Here is a 19,983-nt window from a genome sequence, read left to right on the forward strand (position 1 = left end):
AAATTGTTTCAATGATCTTTTTATATTTTTTAAGAGGAATTATCCTCGGTAAGATTTATACCAGCTGGCTACACAGGGCCTCGGCTGTGGGAAAAGAATGGGATCTTGTTTGTCATACAAAGTAAGGCACTTTGGATTTGGATGCATTTCAGGCTGGAGAAGGGTAAGGGTGATTAACCTCGTGTCCATCTCTTCTCTGACCTCTGAAAGCACAGGTGGCCTCTCCTAACTCCATGGCACAGAGTGAAAACTTTATCCTAGTCCTGTATTCTATCCTCTTCTTATTTGCTCTGCAAAAGTAAATGTTCATTGAGAACAAGAACTATATTATCTATGTGTTTGCTTGTTTATTGTTTATTTGTTTTTCTGATTTTGGATACTACTTTGCATATGGTGTGTTTTTTTGTGGATATAATTTTCCATTTTGTGCCTATTATATGGCAGGCTCTAAATGAAGACACAGATGAGACAGTATGTCTCTTCTAGATCAACAGAACAACACGAGGCCCATACATTGAAGACCACATCCTTGAAGACATCCAGAAAGCCACTGAGTAACAAACTGATGTTGAAAAGTGAAACGTGCCTAGAAGGCCCAACATACACCACAAGCATGGGAGAGGACTATGGTAGGGGACATGACATCTACTAAGTTCAGAATTGATTACCCATAAACAAAGAGAACATTGCTCAACAATAATGAAGCCCAATTACATAAAAGATGACATGTCATCACTAAGAAATCCAGACTTGATTCTACAGTACTCTGGGAGCCAAAGAAGAATCATGGAATTCAGACGGCAAGCCAGATTTACTTTCAGCAAGCCTAGTCTGGTGGCAAGAACAGAAACACGTTGTGTGTCAGGAGAAAGTAGTAGGGAAGTAAGCAGAACCCAAAGCCGGAAGATCAGTGGGGTTGTTGTGACAGTCATGGTTGAGTGGTGACAGAGAGTTGGCACTCCTGTCTCTGGTGTCTGTATCTGCAAATGCAGCCAGCCATGGATGGAAAATTTCAGGGACAAAGAATCTCACCTGTTCTTAATGCCACAGAAGCATGGTTTTTTCCTTGTCATGATTCCCTAACAATAGAACATAGCAACTATTTACATAGCACTTACATTGCATGAGATATTACAAGAAACTTAGAGCGAGGTAAAGTAGATGGGAATGTGAGTGTGTGTGTGTGGGGGGGGTCATATGTAGACACACATCATTTCATATAAGGTGCTTGGATATCTGGGGTTTTGTTTATTATAGGAGGGGGAGCATCCTGGAAGCAGTCTTTTAAGGAAGACTGAATTTCCCCATTCTGCCAGGCTTTCCTGTATTCAAATCGCATACCAATTGTCTGTGAAGACTTCCACATATAAGTAAAACTATTAATCCATATATCCAGTCTGTAAGGTAAAGACTGGATATGAAGACACCAGGATACCGAAAGGTTGGCACTGTATACAGGCAAATAGTCTCATAGTGACAACGTGACTGGCCAAAGGTCATATACATTGTAAACATTAGCCCTGGGGTTCAAACACACTCATATAAATGATTTTCATTAAATATGGTATTTGACCTGTGTTAATTGTAGCTTCAATCCTTAAATCTCAGCCTCCTGAATAGCTAGGATTACAGGGGTGAGCCACTGTGCCCAGCAATATGTTTGTTTCTTGATAACCAATCAAATGTCACAGACATCTACTCTATCTTTTTTTTCCCAACCATTTTATTGGATACATCTAAATAAGTTACAGGATCACAGGGTTATTGAAGAATGCCAGAAAGTGAAACTTGAATGTCAAAAGGCACTTACTTAAACAGATAAAAATAAAGGAGGAAGAACAGAGAAATCTGACCCTTAGGGAGATTTTTTTTTTAAGTGAAAAATCAAATCACAAACAATAAAATAGCTTTCATCTTAAAGCCGCATGAGGTTGCATTAGCATCTCATCCTAGCTGTACAGACTTTTAAATGAAATTATCTGAGCAGTGATGTACATACCTCGGGAAAGATATCTGTAATTCCAAATTGGGATAAACTTTGCTGTAAAACATTGATATTAAGTGAACGCAACACTTCTTCAGATGGCAGGGCTTCAGGCCTTCCAGCTTTTCGGTTGATAGGAGACACAAATAATTCTACACTGTTCTTCTTTTCCTAGTAAAGGCAGAAATTTCAAGACATTTTAAGCAATTTGGGTAACTTTTTTGTTTTACCTTTTGTCTTAGGACCTAAAGAAAATCAGAATCCTAGGAACCTAAAAGTTACTTTGGAGATCATATTTATTGGTTATTCTTTGTTAGAGTTAATATTAGACAGTTCCAGATCTAACCATCTTCAAATGGCTTTCTTTCAGTTAGTTGGTACTCTTTGAAATTTTATATTTTACTGTCTATTGGTTTATTTGCCATTTCATATCTTCCCCACCGCCCCCTCCCTTGGGTCAAGAACTCACTATGTAGCCCAGGCTTGCATAAGACTCTTGATCCTCCTTTCTCTACCTCCCAGGTGCTGGGATTAGGCATGTACTACCATGCCTGGCCATAGGTTAGTATTTTTGAAATGTTGTTCAGAAGTTTTTGGTGGCTCAGGCCTGTAGTTCTAGCTACTCAGGAGGCTGAGATCTAAGGATCACAGTTCAAAGCCAGCCTGGGCAGGAAACTCCATGAGACTCTTATCTCCAATTCACCACCAGAAACCAGAAGTGGCGCTGTGGTTCAAGTGGTAGGGTGCTCGCCTTGAGCTAAAGAGCTGAGGGACAGCTCGAAGTCCCAGAGTTCAAGCCCCATGACTGACAAAAAAAAAAGAAATATTTTAAGAAAAAAATAAAACATGATTCAACACCTCATTCTTTTTTTAAAAAATTATTTTTATTTTTTAATTTTTGTTGGTTGTGGGGCTTGAACTCTGGGCCTGGGCACTGTCCAGCAGCTCTTCAGCTCAAGGCAAATGCTCTGCCTCTTGTGCTACTGTGCCACTTCTGGTTTTCTGGTGATTAATTGGAGATAAGAGTCTCATGGGACTTTCCTGTCTGGCCTGGTTTTGAATCATGATCTACAAATCTCAGCCTTCTGACTAGTGAGGATTACAGGCATGAGCCACCGGTTTCGGGCCAACAGCACATTCTTAAGACATCACCACTGGGGCTGGGAAGGTGGCTCAGTGGTAGAGTGCTTGCCTTGCATGCATGAGGCCCTGGGTTCGATTCCCCAGCACCACATAAGCAAAAAGAAAAAAAGCCGGAAGTGGCACTGTGGCTCAAGTGGTAGAGAGCTAGCCTTGAGCTGAAGAGCTGAGGGACAGCGCTCAGGCCCAGAGTTCAGGCCCCACAACCGGACCCAAAAAAAAAAAAAAGACATCACCACTTTTTATATATTTTTTAATCACTTGTATGAATGTGGATACACCAAACAGGTGCTGTATTGTAGCCCCTTTCCTGATGCTGTTCACCTCAAATATATCACACTTTAAAAATCTACCCTTTGGTAGGCAAACATCTGTTGTGTGTGGATATCATGATTCTTTTCCTATTAATACTGAAAGGAAGATTTCTTATCATAATGACTGTACACACACACACACACACACACACACACACACACACAAAATCCCAAACACCAGAAAAATGTGGCACTGACATTGAAAATATTATCTTTTACAACTTAATACACTTGCATAAGGGAATTGTGAGTCTTTTCTTTTTGACACATAGTTTTGTTACAGCATCAAATTTTCTTTGAATACAATTTTTCAGGAGTTCATCCAGGTGTAAAATGAAGGATCATTACTGTATGGGCAGGAAGGACAATGATAATTGGCATTTCTATTAATGTCAAATATGTTGGTCATCATTAGGTGGCTCATGAACTTGTAAGAATTGCAGTAGGATGGAACATTTGTCTTGTGCCTGTTAGGTGCCAATGTATTTTAATTCTGTTGTTTCATTTAATACTCAAAAACATTCCTAGGGGATGAGTATCTTGGTTTTCCCCACTTTACAAGTGAAAAAATGTAAATGGCTTGCTTGTGGTCACCCGGCTAGCCTGTGGCACTGCTGGCTGTTCGGTGTGGTTCTGCTTGTCTCTCACCAGACACATGCTCTTAATCACCAGCTTCTGTCCCTTTGGGTATTATAACTCTGTCTACTATAACAGCTACTTTTAACAATGATTCTAATGTTCTCTGAAGATATGTGAACCCTTTCTTGGTGTGGAAAATTCTTTCATCTTTGCAAACAGTTATTATGCTTATTACATCTCTATGTATGAACATTCATCTAAGATACGTGTGTATATTAAAAAAAAACATAGGTAGATTTAGACCTAATACATGTATAGTACCCGAATCTTTTCACTTGAATAGGGTATGTCTTGGATGTGATAGCCTATAAAAGTCTGAAGTCTTTTTCTTTTCTCTCTTTGTTTTTCATTCCTCCTCCTCCTCTTCCTCCTCCTCCTCCTGTTCCTCCTGTTCCTCCTGTTCCTCCTCCTCCTCCTCCTCCTCTTCCTCCTTCTCCTCCTCCTCCTGTTCCTCCTCCTCCTCCTCCTTCTTCTTCCTCCTCCTGCTCCTCCTCTTCCTCTTTCTCCTCCTTTTCCTCCTCCTCCTCCTGTTCCTCCTGTTCCTCCTTCTCCTCCTCTTCCTCCTTCTCCTCTTCCTCCTCGTTCTCCTCCTTGACCTCTTCTTCCTCTTTCTCCCCTTCCCTTTACTTCCCTTGTCTCTTCTTGAAACATGTATTTTCTAGGTGACCCAGGCTGGCCTAAAGCTCACAATCCTCTGGTCTCAGCTTCCTGAGTGCTGGGATTGCATCATGCCTGGCATAACCGCCTTCACTCTTTAATAATGATATTAGAAAATGCTATATTTTCTTTTTTATGATACTGAGTTAAATTTTTTTCTCAAAGCTTATTTTAGTGCCTAAAAATTGTTGATACAAAATGAAAGTTTCTTTTTAAAAAATGAGGATTTAAATAATTCCCTTTCCACCTGCAGAAAACCAACAAGAAATATAATTCCTAAATTAAAACGTAAAGCCAATTCTGTCCATAGCTGGCAATGCAGATGCAGATGGCGTGGAAAGCTGAGCTCCAGTAGGGCAGAACGATTTAAGACAAAGGGAACATGCCAACCCTGCTTGGGCTTCCATGCCATGGAAATTAAGATCAGTCAATTCCCTTTCCATGTGAACCTTAGGTGGCTAGTGTTTCACAAGAAAAAATTAGTCTCATTTAAGTGATCCTCTTCTCTTCCTTTGCTCACACCCATCTAAAAACAGATGAAAGCTATTGTTGATGACATCAGGTTCCCAAATACTGAGGAAAGAGGCTAAGAATCATGTGTATGATGGACAGATCCCTTGGGTTTTCCTCATCCTCATGCTTTGTTTTAATAGCATGTTTGGGCTGCAGACAGCAAGGTCAGTGTTTTTATCTTCAATTCTGTCTTGTGTATTCAGGGCCCACCGTTCTGAATCCTCATACACATGAAGGGTTTTGAATAGATACTGTTTGCAGACAATAACTTCACTCATAGAGAAAGTTCTGCTTCTCCTGGACAATAATTTTGCATTAATTTCAGGCCTTTTATTCATAGTTAACAGTGTGGCTAGTCTTGAACTATGACAGAGTGGACAAACTTCTCTTTCTCCCTCCCCTCCCTCCCCCCTTCTCTCCATCCCCCTCCCCCTCTCCTTCCCCCTCCCCCTTTCCTTTCCTTTCCTTTCCTTCCTTCTTCCCTCACCCTCCTTCTCTCCTTCCTTCCTTTCTTCCTTCCTTCCTTCCTTCCTTCCTTCCTTCCTTCCTTCCTTCCTTCCTTCCTTCTTTCTTTTGTTGGTTGTAGGGCTTGAACTCAGAGCCTGTGTACCTTCCCTGAGCTTTTTGCTCAAAGCTAGCACTCTACCACTTTGAGCCATAGCTCCACTTCTGGTTTTCTGGTACTTGATTGGAGATTGAGTCTCATGGACTTTCCTGCCTGGGCTGGCTTTGAATATGATCCTCATATCTCAGCCTCCTGAGTAGTCCTGTGTAGCTAAGATTACAGGCGTTGTTGTTTTTGTAGAGGAATATTTGGTAAATAGTTTAGGCTTCATGAGTCAAACAACTTTTACAATTACTCAACTCAGCCATTGTAAGCATGCAAATAGCCACGGGAGTTAGGTGAATGAGTGGATGTGGCTTGCTTCATTAAAGTTTTATTTTAACAGGTAGTAATGCCAGATTTACCTCATGAGTCACAGGATTGTAACATGAGCCTTTTAACGATGGTGATGATGATTATTTGAAAAAAAAACCAGCTTGGATTTGGGGAAGGAGAATATGGAGTGTGGAACATAATCTTACAATGAGGCGATTGATGTGCACTTGTTGGGGTAAGAGTCCTAAAGCTGCGGCCACTCCTTGGCGGAAGATCCGAAGCAAGGTTATGTTGAACTTGTTTACATCCATTTGTAGAATCTGGAAAATAAAAACAAAAAGAAATCTCAATTCAGGTAAGTATTTCCTTTGGACAGTCAGCTCTTGACTAATGATAAACCACACCAACTTGGTTGACTCTGGGAAGTTCCTAGGGGGCTTGGTTAATTTTGATGTAAATTGAAATCAAAGGATGTGAAGTTTTACATAACATGTTACTGGTGTTAGTTCAAAATGGCATATAATAATGCAGTTTGTCCAGTCATGTAAGAAACACAAGTAAGCGATCAACTCATAAAGAATTTCTGTGTCATGTGCCTTGATCTTGTTTACTTTCTTTCAGGTGCAGATGACAGAGTGGTCATCTGTGGCCAAGTTTACTTCAGTTACATGAGCTGAAGAACACTTTTAATTTGTGTTCACACACAATCACAGAGAAAGATATGGTGTGAGCTCCACACAGCTTGAGGTGGCACTTTCTCTACGTGATGATTTGCTGCCAGCATCAACGAAGTACAATAATGCATTTTCAAAGTCTAGTTAAGAAGCCAATAGTACTCATGATTTGGTCTAAGGTACACAATTCTTAATGTTCAGAAAACATTTACTATTCAGATTTTCACTAGGAAAAAATCAAACCGTTTTAAGAAAATCCTAAAATACATATCAACCTGTGATATATTAGTAATACTGAATTTAAGTTCTGAGGGCTATCTCTATATTTAAATCATGAAGTAGTCTACTCTGTATTTTCAAAAATGCATCATAATGCTTTAGGATAGATGCTTGCAAGATAAGGAAACAAAATCTTTATGCAGTACACACACACACATGCGTGTGCGCACGCACACACACATGCACACGCACACACATATATTCTGGTACTAGGGTACTCAGCTTGATTTCTCAGCTGGTTCTCTACCACTTGAAAATGTAGCCAGACTAGTTTTTTGCTGGTTATTTTAGAGATGGAGTCTCATGAACTTTTGTACCTGGGCTGCCTTTGACCCTTGATCCTACATATCTCAGTCTCCTAAATTGCTGAGATTATAGGCAGGAACCATGGATACCGGCTCATTTTTTAATATTCTTATAATGCTGAATTCACTGCTTTGGTAGTAGTAGTTTGTCAGTAACTGCTGGAAGACTACAACATTGCCTCTTTTACAAAGTGAGGTACACTTTTAAGTACATACTTGTCTTACAAGTGATTGGTTTACAATGGGTATGCAATAGAATAGGAACTCAAACAGCCTTTCTCTAAAAGAAGGATACTGCTTTGAGAATTTTTAATCTTTTAGGAAATAATATATTAACTATACATAATGTTGGTACAAAATAAGTAACTGGAAAGATGACTAAATGTTCAATGCTATGGAAATGCAGAGTGGAGGAGCAAAACAAATATAATGGTTTCTGGTCAGGTTGGTGGGCTGAGCTACATTTCCAACTTAAAGTCTTTTAATGCTTGCTTTGGGAGAAGGGCCCTGAGGCTTGAGCTAGGCTAACTGAAATCCAAAAAATGGGCAGAACTATTGAAAAACTCTACATAACAACTAACTCAAGGACAGGCACTAAAACTTGTCAGAAGTTTAGTCAAACTTGACTAAAACTAGTCAGAAGGGAAAGGGTAATTTCACTGGGATGGATTGTAAAGCTTCATCAACCACCACTATCAATTCTAAAATGTTTATTTACTAATCTTTATTTTGCTTAGTGCCAAACAACAGAAGCATATGTCTTAGAGTTATAGAGGCTATGTGTCACCAGGATCATGTCCCCTTGTAATCTGTCAGGGAGAATTCTAGCTTCTGTTGATTGTCAGCAATTACTTGACCTGCAGTCTTTGCCTCTGTCATCACACACTTGCTCTCTCTCTCTCTGTGTCTCACACTGTCTTCTCTCTCTGACCATCTGTGCCCATGCTTTCTCTTTCATAAAGGTGCTAACCATAGTGGATCAGAAGTTTACACTGCTCCAGTATGACCTCCTTTTAATATACGTGTGACAAACCACTTTCCAAATAAGTTTACAAATTTTTGATACTAGGGAGTTGGAATGCCAATATGGGAATTTTTACTTTGATTTAAATTTTATTGTAAAGGTGATGCCCAGAGGGGTTACAGTTACATGAGTAGGTAATGGAGCACATCCCTTTTTATTTGGGCCAGTCCTGGGGCTTGAACTCAGGGCCTGGGCACTGTCCCTGAGCTGCTTTTATTCAAAGCTAGCACTCTACCACTTGAGCTGCAGCGCCACTTCCAGCTTTTTCTGTTTATGTGGTACTGAGGAATCCAACCGAGGGCTTCAAGCATGCTAGGCAAGCACTCTATCACTAAGCCACATTCCCAGCCCCACATTCCTTTTTGAACAGTGTTACCCCCTCCCTCATTTTCTCCCCCCCCACTCCCTTCCCCCCAAGTTGTAAAGTTCATTTCCAACATATGTCTAGTTGCATTGGTTCACCCTTTGTACCACTGTTTCTGTGATTCCCCTTTCCTTCTCCAAATCCTATAAACTTATCTACAAGACAAAGGGTACAGAAACCAAAAACAGTGACAACAAGGAATAAAACAAAGGTGGGGTGGGGGAGAAATAACTGCAAACAGTACAATAATAATAAAAATACCCTCTTGTTTCCATTTCTTGGAGTTCATTTCAATAAGCACCATTTTATATGGTTATATGTACATATATGAATTTTAAGGGAACACAATTCAACCTTAAACAAGGAATGGGAGGAAAATGTCTTTCTTCAGAATTCTGAGGAAACAAATTTGTATCAGAGTTTTTCTGAACCAATAGAAATCACTGGATCAGTTGCGTGTCTGGGTGCCCACCCCCAGCTGGGTCTTCATCCTATCAGGAAGTCAGATGTGTCCATTAGAAAGTCATTTTATTTCACAGGTGGGTTTGCTCTGGAGTTTACCATAGATAAAGTCAGTGGCAATGTCTGGGTGGGTCAAAAGAAGTGGCGGAGGCTTCTAGACACAAGATGAAAGAGAGCTCAGGTTTCTAATTTACTTCCTCACCTGTGTCACAGTCATTTCTATGTCACTTGAGGAAGTTGACTTGAGTTTCTGTAAAAGAAGACCTTCTTGGGCTGGGAATGTGGCTTAGTGGTAGAGTGCTTGTCTAGCATGCATGAAGCCCTGGGTTTGATTCCTCAGTACCACATAAACAGAAAAAGCTGAAGTGGCACTGTGGCTCAAGTGGTAGAATGCTAGTCTTGAGCAGAAAAAGCTCAGAGACAGGTCCTGAGTTTCACCCCCATGACCACCACCAACAACAAAAAGATGACCTTCTTCTCCCAGAAAGTAATGATTGAAAACAAATAACTAAAACTAGTCATGTAATGGTACACAAGGGCTTGATGCATTATTTATATGCTCTCTATAGCCTGAAAATGTTTCCAGTGTATAATTACATAATTTAATACAGAAATTAAAACTTGAGCTAACCCTGGAAAGACTGGGAGGATTTTAGAAATGTAGTGATGAGGAAAAATAGAGGTATAGTTTTAAACATGAGTTTTATATCTATGTGCTGTTAGTCTCAGGAGATTAGTAAAACCCAGTCTACCTGGTGGCTGGGAGATACAGAGACTTCCTTTCCCCTCATTGGCCTGCCTGCTGCTTTCCCAGACGGCAGAAGCTGCCATTAGAGAGAAGTCACTGTGTTGGAGCCTGTCTAGGGCTTTCCTCTACAAGATCAAAGATGCCTTCTTCAGATGGGTTTCCTAAACACAGACGAGAAACTACTCATTTCTGGCTCACGAATAGTGTTTGTCAGGTAGGGCAAGCAGGCTGGCAGTGCCCTTGGATCCCCAGGGGAAGGATTTGGTACCATGATGTACTCTGGGAATGGAGAGCCAAGGGGGTGGTGTACACACTGGAGATCTCAATTCCCAGGGCTACGATTAAGTAAGGCTTGTAACTGTGGAAACAGTATTAAAGCTTCAGATTGAAATGGGAAGTGAGATAGGAACTGCAGATTAAAAAAAAATCACTCACAAAGGCATTCTTGCAAGGAGATAAAAGCTGAGCTTTGGAAACAAAAACTTAAGACAACCTAACTCAAGTGAAGAAGTGAGTGGAAGTAATTAGGAGCAATGGAAAGCATCTGGCTGGCTACAGCAAAACATTTTGAATAATTTTCTTCAGTTCTCTGCTTGCCTGTGAAAAGTCTCATTGATCCCAGAGTACAGGCATGCATTTCTAACTTCCCCCTAAAACAGTATGCTAAAATATAGTCTTAAAAAGCCCACATATATGTAGCTGGGAGCTGGCAGTTCACACCTGTTATCCTAGCTCAGCAGGCTAAGATCTGACGATCACGGTTCAAAGCCAGCCTGGACAGAAAAGTCTGTGAGACTCTTATCTCCAATTAACCACCAGAAAATCAGAAGTGGTATTTGAAGATCTAATATGTTCCAGATATTGCATATGAGGTTAATTTGGGCAAACAAAGGATTCTTGATAAAATGAGAAGTTATTTCAGACAAAATGAAAGTATGTAGCTTCTTGTAGTTACATGGATATGGCTGCCTCCTTTTCTGTGAATGTCTCATAGTCACCTCCAAGTTTTTGTAATCTTGTATGTACGTATGTATGTATGTATATTTGTATATTTATTTATGTGGTTAGCTGCCCTGAGGTTTTCACTTAAAGCTTTTTGCTTCAAGTGCTCTACCATTGAATTGCTCCTTCAACTTTTCATTGTAGTTGTTTTTTCTATAGGGTCTTGAGCTTTTTGCCCAGAGTTGGCCTCAGACCACAGTCTTCCCACCTATGTCTCATAAGTAAGATAATCCCCCATAGCTGGGATTATAGGCATAAACTATGATGTCAGGTTCCAGAATCATTCTTAAATCGTTAGGTTTTTATGATATTTATATTTTATATAATGAAGAGTTCACAGACTTCCGAATAATTGGTGTACATGAGCGTATGCTTGTGAAAGTAAAGTGTTTTCACACTGAAGTGGTCAAGAATAAAGGGGTCTTCTATACTCTCTTCCTCTCTTCCCTCGTCTATTTGCTGGATGGGCCTAACGTGACCCTCATGCTGCATTGATGGAGCTTGAAAAGGATGATACCTGATCTTCAAACCAGCACATCAAGCATAAACCATCATCTGGCAGCCCTCGGTAAACAGTGACATGAGTTAAAAATAAACTTTCATCATATTAATAGATGGAAATAGTATGATAGCATTTACCTTGCTGAATATACAATCATCCTATCCATAGGTGACTGTTTCCAAATAGGGAAACCCATGTGGGTCTCAAAATAGGCAGATTTTGTATCTATCTATGCTCAACTTCCTTAAATAGTCCAGTATTTGTATATAACCTCCACACATCCATCTATTTCAAATCATCCCTAATTACTTGCAATATCTAATATCCTGTAAACACTGGAATAATATATTGTTTAGGAAACAATGACCAGAAAATAAGTCTATTTATATTCAATAAAGACAAGTTTTTTTTTCAAGTATTTTCCATCCACAGTTGGTCCAAAGGAAGATATGGAAACTTTGCATATGGATGCTACTATATTCTGTAGTTCCTATAATTCTATAGTTTGTTATATACTCAAATGGATTTCAGTGCCTATGATCATTTTTATTAAAAAGGATGTCACCCTTCATGAATTCTTTATTTTGATGTATCTCTTATTTAGCTGAATTTCACGACCACTTTCAAGTAAGACTCATGAGTGCTGTATTTCCTGAGGCTTTATACATTTGAGATTGCATTTATGGTGCCTTTAACAATAAGTAGCAGCTTGGCTGGTATTAAATTCTTTACTCATTCTCTATTTTTACTTTGTGCCTTTGAACTCTGCTGCTATTATTTTAATACCTTCCGGCACTGGAAGTTGCTGTGAAAAATATTCTAGCCTGAGGCTGCAAGTCTTGCAGATAACTCACTTTTTCTGCCTGTAATCTCATAGCACTCTTCATCTTTAAAGTTAAGAAAATTTCCTATGCTATTGCAACAACCTTGTAATCTGTAGATTCTGAATTGATTTCAGAAACATTTTCTTCTATTAATACACTTGAATAATCTTTTCTCTAAATATGTTGGTCTTATTTATAAGGATGTCAGTTATGTAATTATATATTCTTTGCTTTTCACCCTAACCACATTATTTTATTTACATTTTCTCTAGCTGCTTATATGCCTTTATTTAATTGAAATTTCCTTCATTATGTGTTCTATGGTTCTTACATGTTTTAAGTAGAATATATTCTGTTTGTTTTGTTTCTAGAGAGGTTTTGGTTTCTCATATGTTTTTACTGTTATTTTGGTTTATCTTCTGAGTTCTGCTAGCTTAGTTTTTGTTTGTTTGTTTTTGTTTTGTTTTTGCGGGGGGGGGGCAATACTGAGGCTTGAACTCAGTTGAGGCTTGAACTCAATTGAGACTTAACACAGCCAGTCAAGTGCTCTACCACTTAACTACACACTCATTTCCTTCTAGCTTGGCCTTTAAATGGCTTCCTAGACAGGTGAACTATTCAACTGAATACAACTTTCTCAAAGCAGAGTCCTGAACTCTAGCCAGGTATTGACTTTCTTATTTTAAATAGGAAATGATTCTAAAATATTTGTTTACAATTTTTTGTATGTTTTATTTTTTTTCACTTTTTCTTTGCTTTTAAAATCAATGATTTTCTGTCATACTTAAATTCATCATGTAGGCATACAGGGCACTGCTTTCTCTGGCTTCTGCTAGTCTAAACCTCATACAACATGGCTCTGAGACCCTTCTTTCTTTCTTTCTTCCTTCCTTCCTTCCTTCCTTCCTTCCTTCCTTCCTTCCTTCCTTCCTTCCTTTCCTTCCTTCCTGTCTATTCTGGGACTTAAACTCAAGACTTATATTTGTTAGACAGGAATTTTACCATGGAGCCATGTCTGCAGTACAAGCTTTTTAGCTGTTTGAAGCCCATTTTGAATTAGTTGAAGTCAATGAGCTGTGAACATATTGGTTGTAAATCAAATTCATGTTAAGACTGTGTTATTGTCCATTTTCTGTGACTAACTTATAAACATATACATTTATATTTCTAATTATAAAAATTTGTAATGCTCACGATAGAAAACCAAGAAAATACAGTAACTTAGGAAAAATATTATTCATAATTGTTTATCCTATTATCTTGAGATAAAAATTGGGGTGACTTTTGGTATTCTTTTTTCTGATTCATAGGCTATGACATACAATCAAATATACGTATCTATATAAATACATTACTTATATCTATGCTAATATACATATATTAATATAACAACTATTAAATTCTACTGCTTTCTTCTTCCCATGAGTTTCCCAGAGGAAACTCTTACCCATTAATCTGGATGTTTTATTTTTGTGTGGCAGCAGCTCCAATTTAGTAATACTCCTGAATTCTTTCCTTTTTTGGCTTCCCCAGTGGAGCAGAAGTGACCTGTATATTTGTGCATTTGCAATAAGATCCTGCGGGTGTTGAGCTCTCTGCTTTTCTTTTGGGGTCTGCTTGCCTGTACTGATTATAATCTGGTCTGCTCCTTACAAGTGGCAAAGTAAGTTATAAAGGCTGTTTCTGTGTCTAGTGGGTACAACTGTCTAAGAAAAAGATGCAGCTATGGAAGAATATCATTGTCAGGTGCCTAAGGCACTTCTCTTGTAGCTCTGAAAACAAGAAAACTTGCCTTCCCATCTCCACAGGCCTGTTTCCTTGGTCTTCTGTAGCCTGGAAAGTGATGTGCTATTTTTTAGTCCACTCAGACACAAACATATGGTAGCACCAGAAACCCAGACATTACCCTTCTTCCTCAAGAAAATAAACAAGGAAAAAAAGGCTCTTTCTCTTCATTTATTTCTTGGTTGGCCTTGGTTGCAGCATGAAAATCTACTGAGACAGAAGGGTCTGAAGAAAATCAAGATGTGTGGTATTATAGAAGTCAGGAGTAGAGGATTTCCACAAAGGTTTGTTGGTGAAGCCAAATGCATTTGGTTAAAGAAGAAATAGAGCTGGAAAAAGAATATGAGATTAGTTCATAAGGAAGTAAATGGTGGCCTTGGTCTGTGATTTTCAGTGTGTTTCCTTGTGTGATTAGAGGCTCCCTGCGAGTCCTGGGAAAGTAGCAGGGTGTAGCTATATGGGCACACTATGCTCAACTGCAGACTTCCTTCTATCCCAGAGTCACATAATGATTTTACAGTGCTGCTACAACAGGATACTTAATAAACTAACATTGACATGCTATTAGTATATGATGACACTTCTAAGAAGGAGTAGAATAAGGTAAAATGAACCCAAACCAATTCTTTGCTCAGGGCAAATGGGTAAAACAATAGGATGATGTGCAGAGAGAAATCTTTTTGTTCTCAAATTATAAGAACTTTGACATTTGTACTACTCCAATAACATGTCCGTTTTCCATCTGAAGAAACCACACCAGTGACAAGCATTTTTTTTAACACATTAACATAAAACTATGATAGAGTACTATTGCCTTACCCACTTGAGTTTCTCATACTTGCTGTTGCAGACACAAAATCCCAGTAGTTATGGGCTACAAAAATAATTGATCAGCTAATTAAAACATTTCATGGAGGAGTTCAATGCATATTGGTAATGAATGAAAAAAAATATGAATTTCTTGCTTAAGAAGGATAAGATATGGTGGACAAAGACAATATTTAGAAGCTTTTTGGAGTTTTTGTTTGTTTTTTGGTGCCAGTACTGGAGCTTGAACTTAGGGCCTGGGTGCTTACTGTCCTTTGGATTTTCTTGCTCAATTCTCGGTACTCTACCACTGAGCCACATCTCCACTTAGGAGCTTCTTGAATTTTGTGCTCACATCTTTACAGGCTTTTGGCTATTTTGTTTTCCAAATTAGTAGGGAAACAGGACAACTTAAATAATTGTATTTGTGTTTTTGTATTTTAAAATTAGATGAGACAATGCCAAAGGAGACTGTGTTTTACTATCAAAGAATCATTAAGAGCACAGGAGTTAGAAAGATGAACTTGGGCTCAAACTTGGACTGTGCAGACTTGTTGTAATTATTAACTCTTAGTTTCTCTATCTGTCCAGTGGGGATAACTACAGTTTTTTTTAATCATGATAATAACTTACATAAATAGATATGAAATAGGTAGATATAGTTAGAAATAGATATGAAATAGGCAATAGTACTGTATCAATTTTATGTTAATGTGTTAAAAGAAATGGCTTGTTACTAGTGTGGTTTCTTCAGACGGAAAACTGACATGTTATTGGTGTAGTACAAGACATAGTATAATTTGCTTGAAGATACAAATTTACTATTTATTGATGTTGAAAACAATTTCTGCTTCGCTGGATATTCTCTGGATATTTAGAACAAAGGAAGATGGAGCAGCAAATTCCTTGATTAAATGAAGGACTGGATATTTTTGCTTGAACAGTAAATAGTATGAGTCAGGGAGAAGTGGCTTGATTGGATTTGCAGTGTTTACATTTACTGGTGTTTACATCTATCCAGGAGCTGTAGTCAAAAGTCAATCTAGCAATCTAGGCCAGAGGACAAGGCAACGGTCCAAACAAGTTAGATGAAACAAACTGATCAGATTTTGGAGAGAATACATATGGAAGACTACTGATAGAAGTCGCAAGCTTTAAGAAGGCTTTTGTTTTGTTTTTTACTTCTGAATTTTTGTTTTTCTCAGGGCTTCATCCTGCCCCTTTGAACCATGTCTGCTACGAATACTCCAAGTTCCAAAGTGTACAGAAGATTCTTTATGGATATTGAATTAAATACATATTCTTCCTTTCCTTTTTCCTACCATTACAAATTAAATATCAACAACAGATGAGAGTCAACTTAGCCATTTAGGTTAGAGTCCCTTAGCTTATTCATTTGAAAGGCTTTTCGCCCCTTCATTTTATTAATATTTCTCCTCTATTTCAATATTATCTCTTAATTAGTGTCCCCTTTCACATTTCATATTAATATTATTGTGAGAAAAAAAACAACAACCTTAACTTTTGCTTTCAAGGACTCCTAAAATTGAGCAGTTCAAAGAAGACCTTCATATGCATTGTTCTGAAAACTGTAAATTCTATGTCATTTGGAATATGGTTGCATTATTATAATTAACTATTTTTAAAGATCACTAAATAGCAATGGTCTTGACTTTCTAGATCACACATTTCCTGGAGGAGATAAAGCTCTCATGAATCATCAAATAATACTCTCTCTATTTTTTTAAATACTACCATTAACATGCTTTGTGATTTTTGCATTCATTTATACTTGTGAAATACTTTTATAAAAGTTACAAACACATGCATACATAATGTAGACAGAGGTCTAATACAAAATGCTTCAGAGACAAGAAAAAATAATCACGATTTAACCATGACTAGATATTATCCTGGGTACAGTAAACAAGTATAGTAGCAAGTTACTTGCTTTTAACAGAGTTTTCAAAGCTTATTGTTGTATGTTCCAGTCAAAAGAAATTTCCACCTTCATCTCCTTTGATTTTTGTTTCCTATTTTGTACTCGATGTTATTTCTCAGTTATTCTGATTCTTGTGTTCTTTTTCAATTTCCCATAAATGGTTCCTCTCTCCTGCCTTCAGTATTTCTCATCTTGAAGGTAGAACACAGCAGCCAGGACCTGAGTGATAGAGGCTGGAATTGGGGCTAAGCCAAAAGCTAGCATGGACAAAAAGCCTAGCAATTTGGCAAAGCTTTGAAAAATAGAGGTCAAAAGATATCTCTTTCTACATACAGTCCCAACAAGATGACCAAACTCTGACCATCACTGCCACAGCTATCTGCAGTCATGGAGCTTTCCTGAAGGGACAGAGGGGACATCCACTATATCTAATTAACATTGAGACCAAACTCACTTCTAAGGGCTGTTTCAGGCTGCTTATAAATAGATGGCCAATGACCAAACCACAATCTTTCAACTTCCCCCAACTTTGCTTCCTTAGTCATAAGTTGGTATGTTCCCAAGCCATCATATATAGAAACACCAAATCAAAAAAAAAAAAATAATCCATACTGGTCATTGGTACTTGATCCCAGATGATATGGAGAGAGAAAGAAAGAGAGAGAGAGGGAAAGAGATGGTGAGAGGTCTCCCTTTTATTTATTTATTTATTTTTATTTTTTATTTTTTTTGGTGGGTCGTGGGGCCTGAACTCTGGGCCTGGGCGCTGTCCCTCAGCTCTTCAGCTCAAGGCTAGCGCTCTACCACTTGAGCCACAGTGCCACTTCCTCCCTTTTATTTTAATATGCTTCCATTCCATCAACAGAAGTATATTATTTCAGGACATGAAAGCTGATCCTATGTAAAAGCCTGAGCCCTGATGAGCTGGGAGGCCACACAAGCTCTGAACCAGTCTGATCACAAGGGTGGTTTGGAGTCTTACACTCCATGGAAGGATGTCATCAATGCACTTTTATTTTGATTCTCTCCATGAAGGAGTTTATGTTTCACTTCAGTGACTGTAATAGGATTCTGTTTTTACTCTTCTGGTGAACTACACAATCCTCTGAGAAAATGAGCTGAAGTTTACTGACATGTGTTTTTTTTTTTTTTCTTGAGATGTAAATAAAAATGCTATGATTTAAAGTCCTTTCAACTTTTCTTCTTGGTAATCTTGATGTTTCTGTCACGGTGGGAACTAACAATTTTCTGCATAACTAAAAGTGAATAAAGATGAGGCGGAATAAGTGTTAGTCAGTGTTTTTGTGGTCCTTTCATCAGCAGAAGGATATGGCAAAAATAATACTAAGCGTATAATTTTCTGTCGTGTGTTATTTCAGTGATTAGCACCTCCAGAGCCTTCTCATTGCTAGAAAAGCAAGATGCTGAGGGATGTGGTGTGAAGTTTAACTTTAATGCACAGACAACTTCAGCCTATCATTACTTCCCAGTCCTTAAGGAGACATCTTTTTTTTTTTCCTTTTAGCATGATTTGGGGGCCACGGTATTTATGGGGATTGTTCTATGGCCAACTTAATTATTAATTACTAAATACTCAATAGGTACATGCATTGATCAGGAAAACAAAGGAGACTATATATAGCTTTGTCTTCCTTGTTACTGCTAAATATAGAAATGACTAATTTTATATCACTGAATAGAGCATCAACCATTAACTGAGAAACTTATTATAGTAATTTAAAAACTAAAGTTAAGGCTTTAAGATGTAGGGGAAGGTATTTGGAGTATATAAAATTATGAAGCCATATCTTCTTAAAAATCTTCCATTTCTATTAAGCAAAACATTTCAGGAATTGAAGCTTCTTCATTAAAAAGTGTATATGCAGAAGATATTCAAATAGAAGGACTGATTTTTTTCTCTGTAGTCCAATATCTTAAATCCTGTTTTGAATTTTTTTCCAGTTCTTCATTTGGCATTATTATCTATTCATGTCCCACATCAGAGATGTGCTCAACAAAGAAAATCTGGCAGCTCTATGTTTTGTGTGAAATAGAGCTTGACTTTTTGAATCCAGTGATTTATCTGGGCCATCTAGATGACTGCTTTTTGCAATATTGAATCAGATGGGAAGTTAATTCAATTTTATTCTTAAGATGGATGGAAATGCCAGATGCATCATTTTTGACATTGTTATTCAACCAAGGACCACAGATAAAATTCAAAATTATATATAACTTTGTATCAAATGCTAGAACCAGTATATTATTTTCAAACACTCACACTAAATTCTCATTTTTAAAAATCTCTGTGTGCCTGGAACTTCATATAATACCAAATGCACCATAGGAACCAAATATACATTTTTAAATTTCTTTTTATTTTTTTTACTGTGAAAATACTGTACAGAGGGGTTACAATTACATGGGCAAGATAATGAGTACATTTCTTATCAAGCATTGTAGCCTCCTCCTCAAATATACATTTTTTAAAATGAATTTCTGTCAAACTGAATGTTTTGTGAGTTTTTTCACCTGAACATTTCATCTTCCATAGAGATGGACTAATGAATTCATATGTAATTTTTAATGAGAGTCAAAATTCTTTTGAGGACAGCTAACATGAAATAAGAAGGTTCTCGATTTACCAAAGGAAAAACAACAAAGCTGCCATTCCCAGCTGGGAATAATTCATATCAGCAACTTTCATTCACTGGTCCTCACATCAGATTATAATAGGAGAGACTGACTAATCTTTTAGCAATAATCTGGATGTAAAGACCTGGTCAAAATCTAAACTTGGTAACTTAACCCCACTCGACCCTTCTCTGGCTTTATTTTCTTATTTTTCCAAATGTACTTTAAATAAATAAAAAAATATATGCTCTCCTTAATGTCTTTTCTAAATAAAAAGTAAGTTTACATTTGATACGAGCTGTAGGGGGGAGGTTTTGGTGGAGTTAATTGTGACATTTGCACACATGCTTACGATATAGTCTAGTCAATCTCAGCCTCCCTTCAGTCTCAGTCTCCCTTCCCTTCTTTTCCAAATACTCAATACTTTTTTTTAAATAGAAACTCTAAGTCCTGTTCAAGTGGATGCATTTGTAATTCTGATCTTCGAGATGGATACACATTGTT

General features: G+C 37.9%; 1 protein-coding gene across 3 annotated transcripts in view; it reads right to left on the bottom strand.

The window, feature by feature from the left end:
• The window catches only part of Ptprr (protein tyrosine phosphatase, receptor type, R), a 214,722-nt gene that overhangs the window by 96,891 nt on the left and 97,848 nt on the right, over nucleotides 1–19,983 (bottom strand). For 2 of the 3 annotated variants that reach the window (XM_013023312.1, XM_013023320.1), the window contains 2 exons: nucleotides 6,334–6,447; nucleotides 2,000–2,155 (listed from right to left, as the gene is read on the bottom strand). In XM_013023312.1, coding sequence (XP_012878766.1) covers nucleotides 2,000–2,155; nucleotides 6,334–6,447 — 270 coding nt within the window. Of the gene's footprint in view, nucleotides 1–1,999; nucleotides 2,156–6,333; nucleotides 6,448–8,072; nucleotides 8,078–19,983 lie in introns of those variants that run through there. The other variant, XM_013023328.1, reaches the window with a different exon arrangement.

This window comes from Dipodomys ordii, unplaced genomic scaffold, assembly GCF_000151885.1.
Source record: "Dipodomys ordii isolate 6190 unplaced genomic scaffold, Dord_2.0 Scaffold3, whole genome shotgun sequence".
In the NCBI taxonomy this organism is placed as follows: Eukaryota; Metazoa; Chordata; class Mammalia; order Rodentia; family Heteromyidae; genus Dipodomys; species Dipodomys ordii.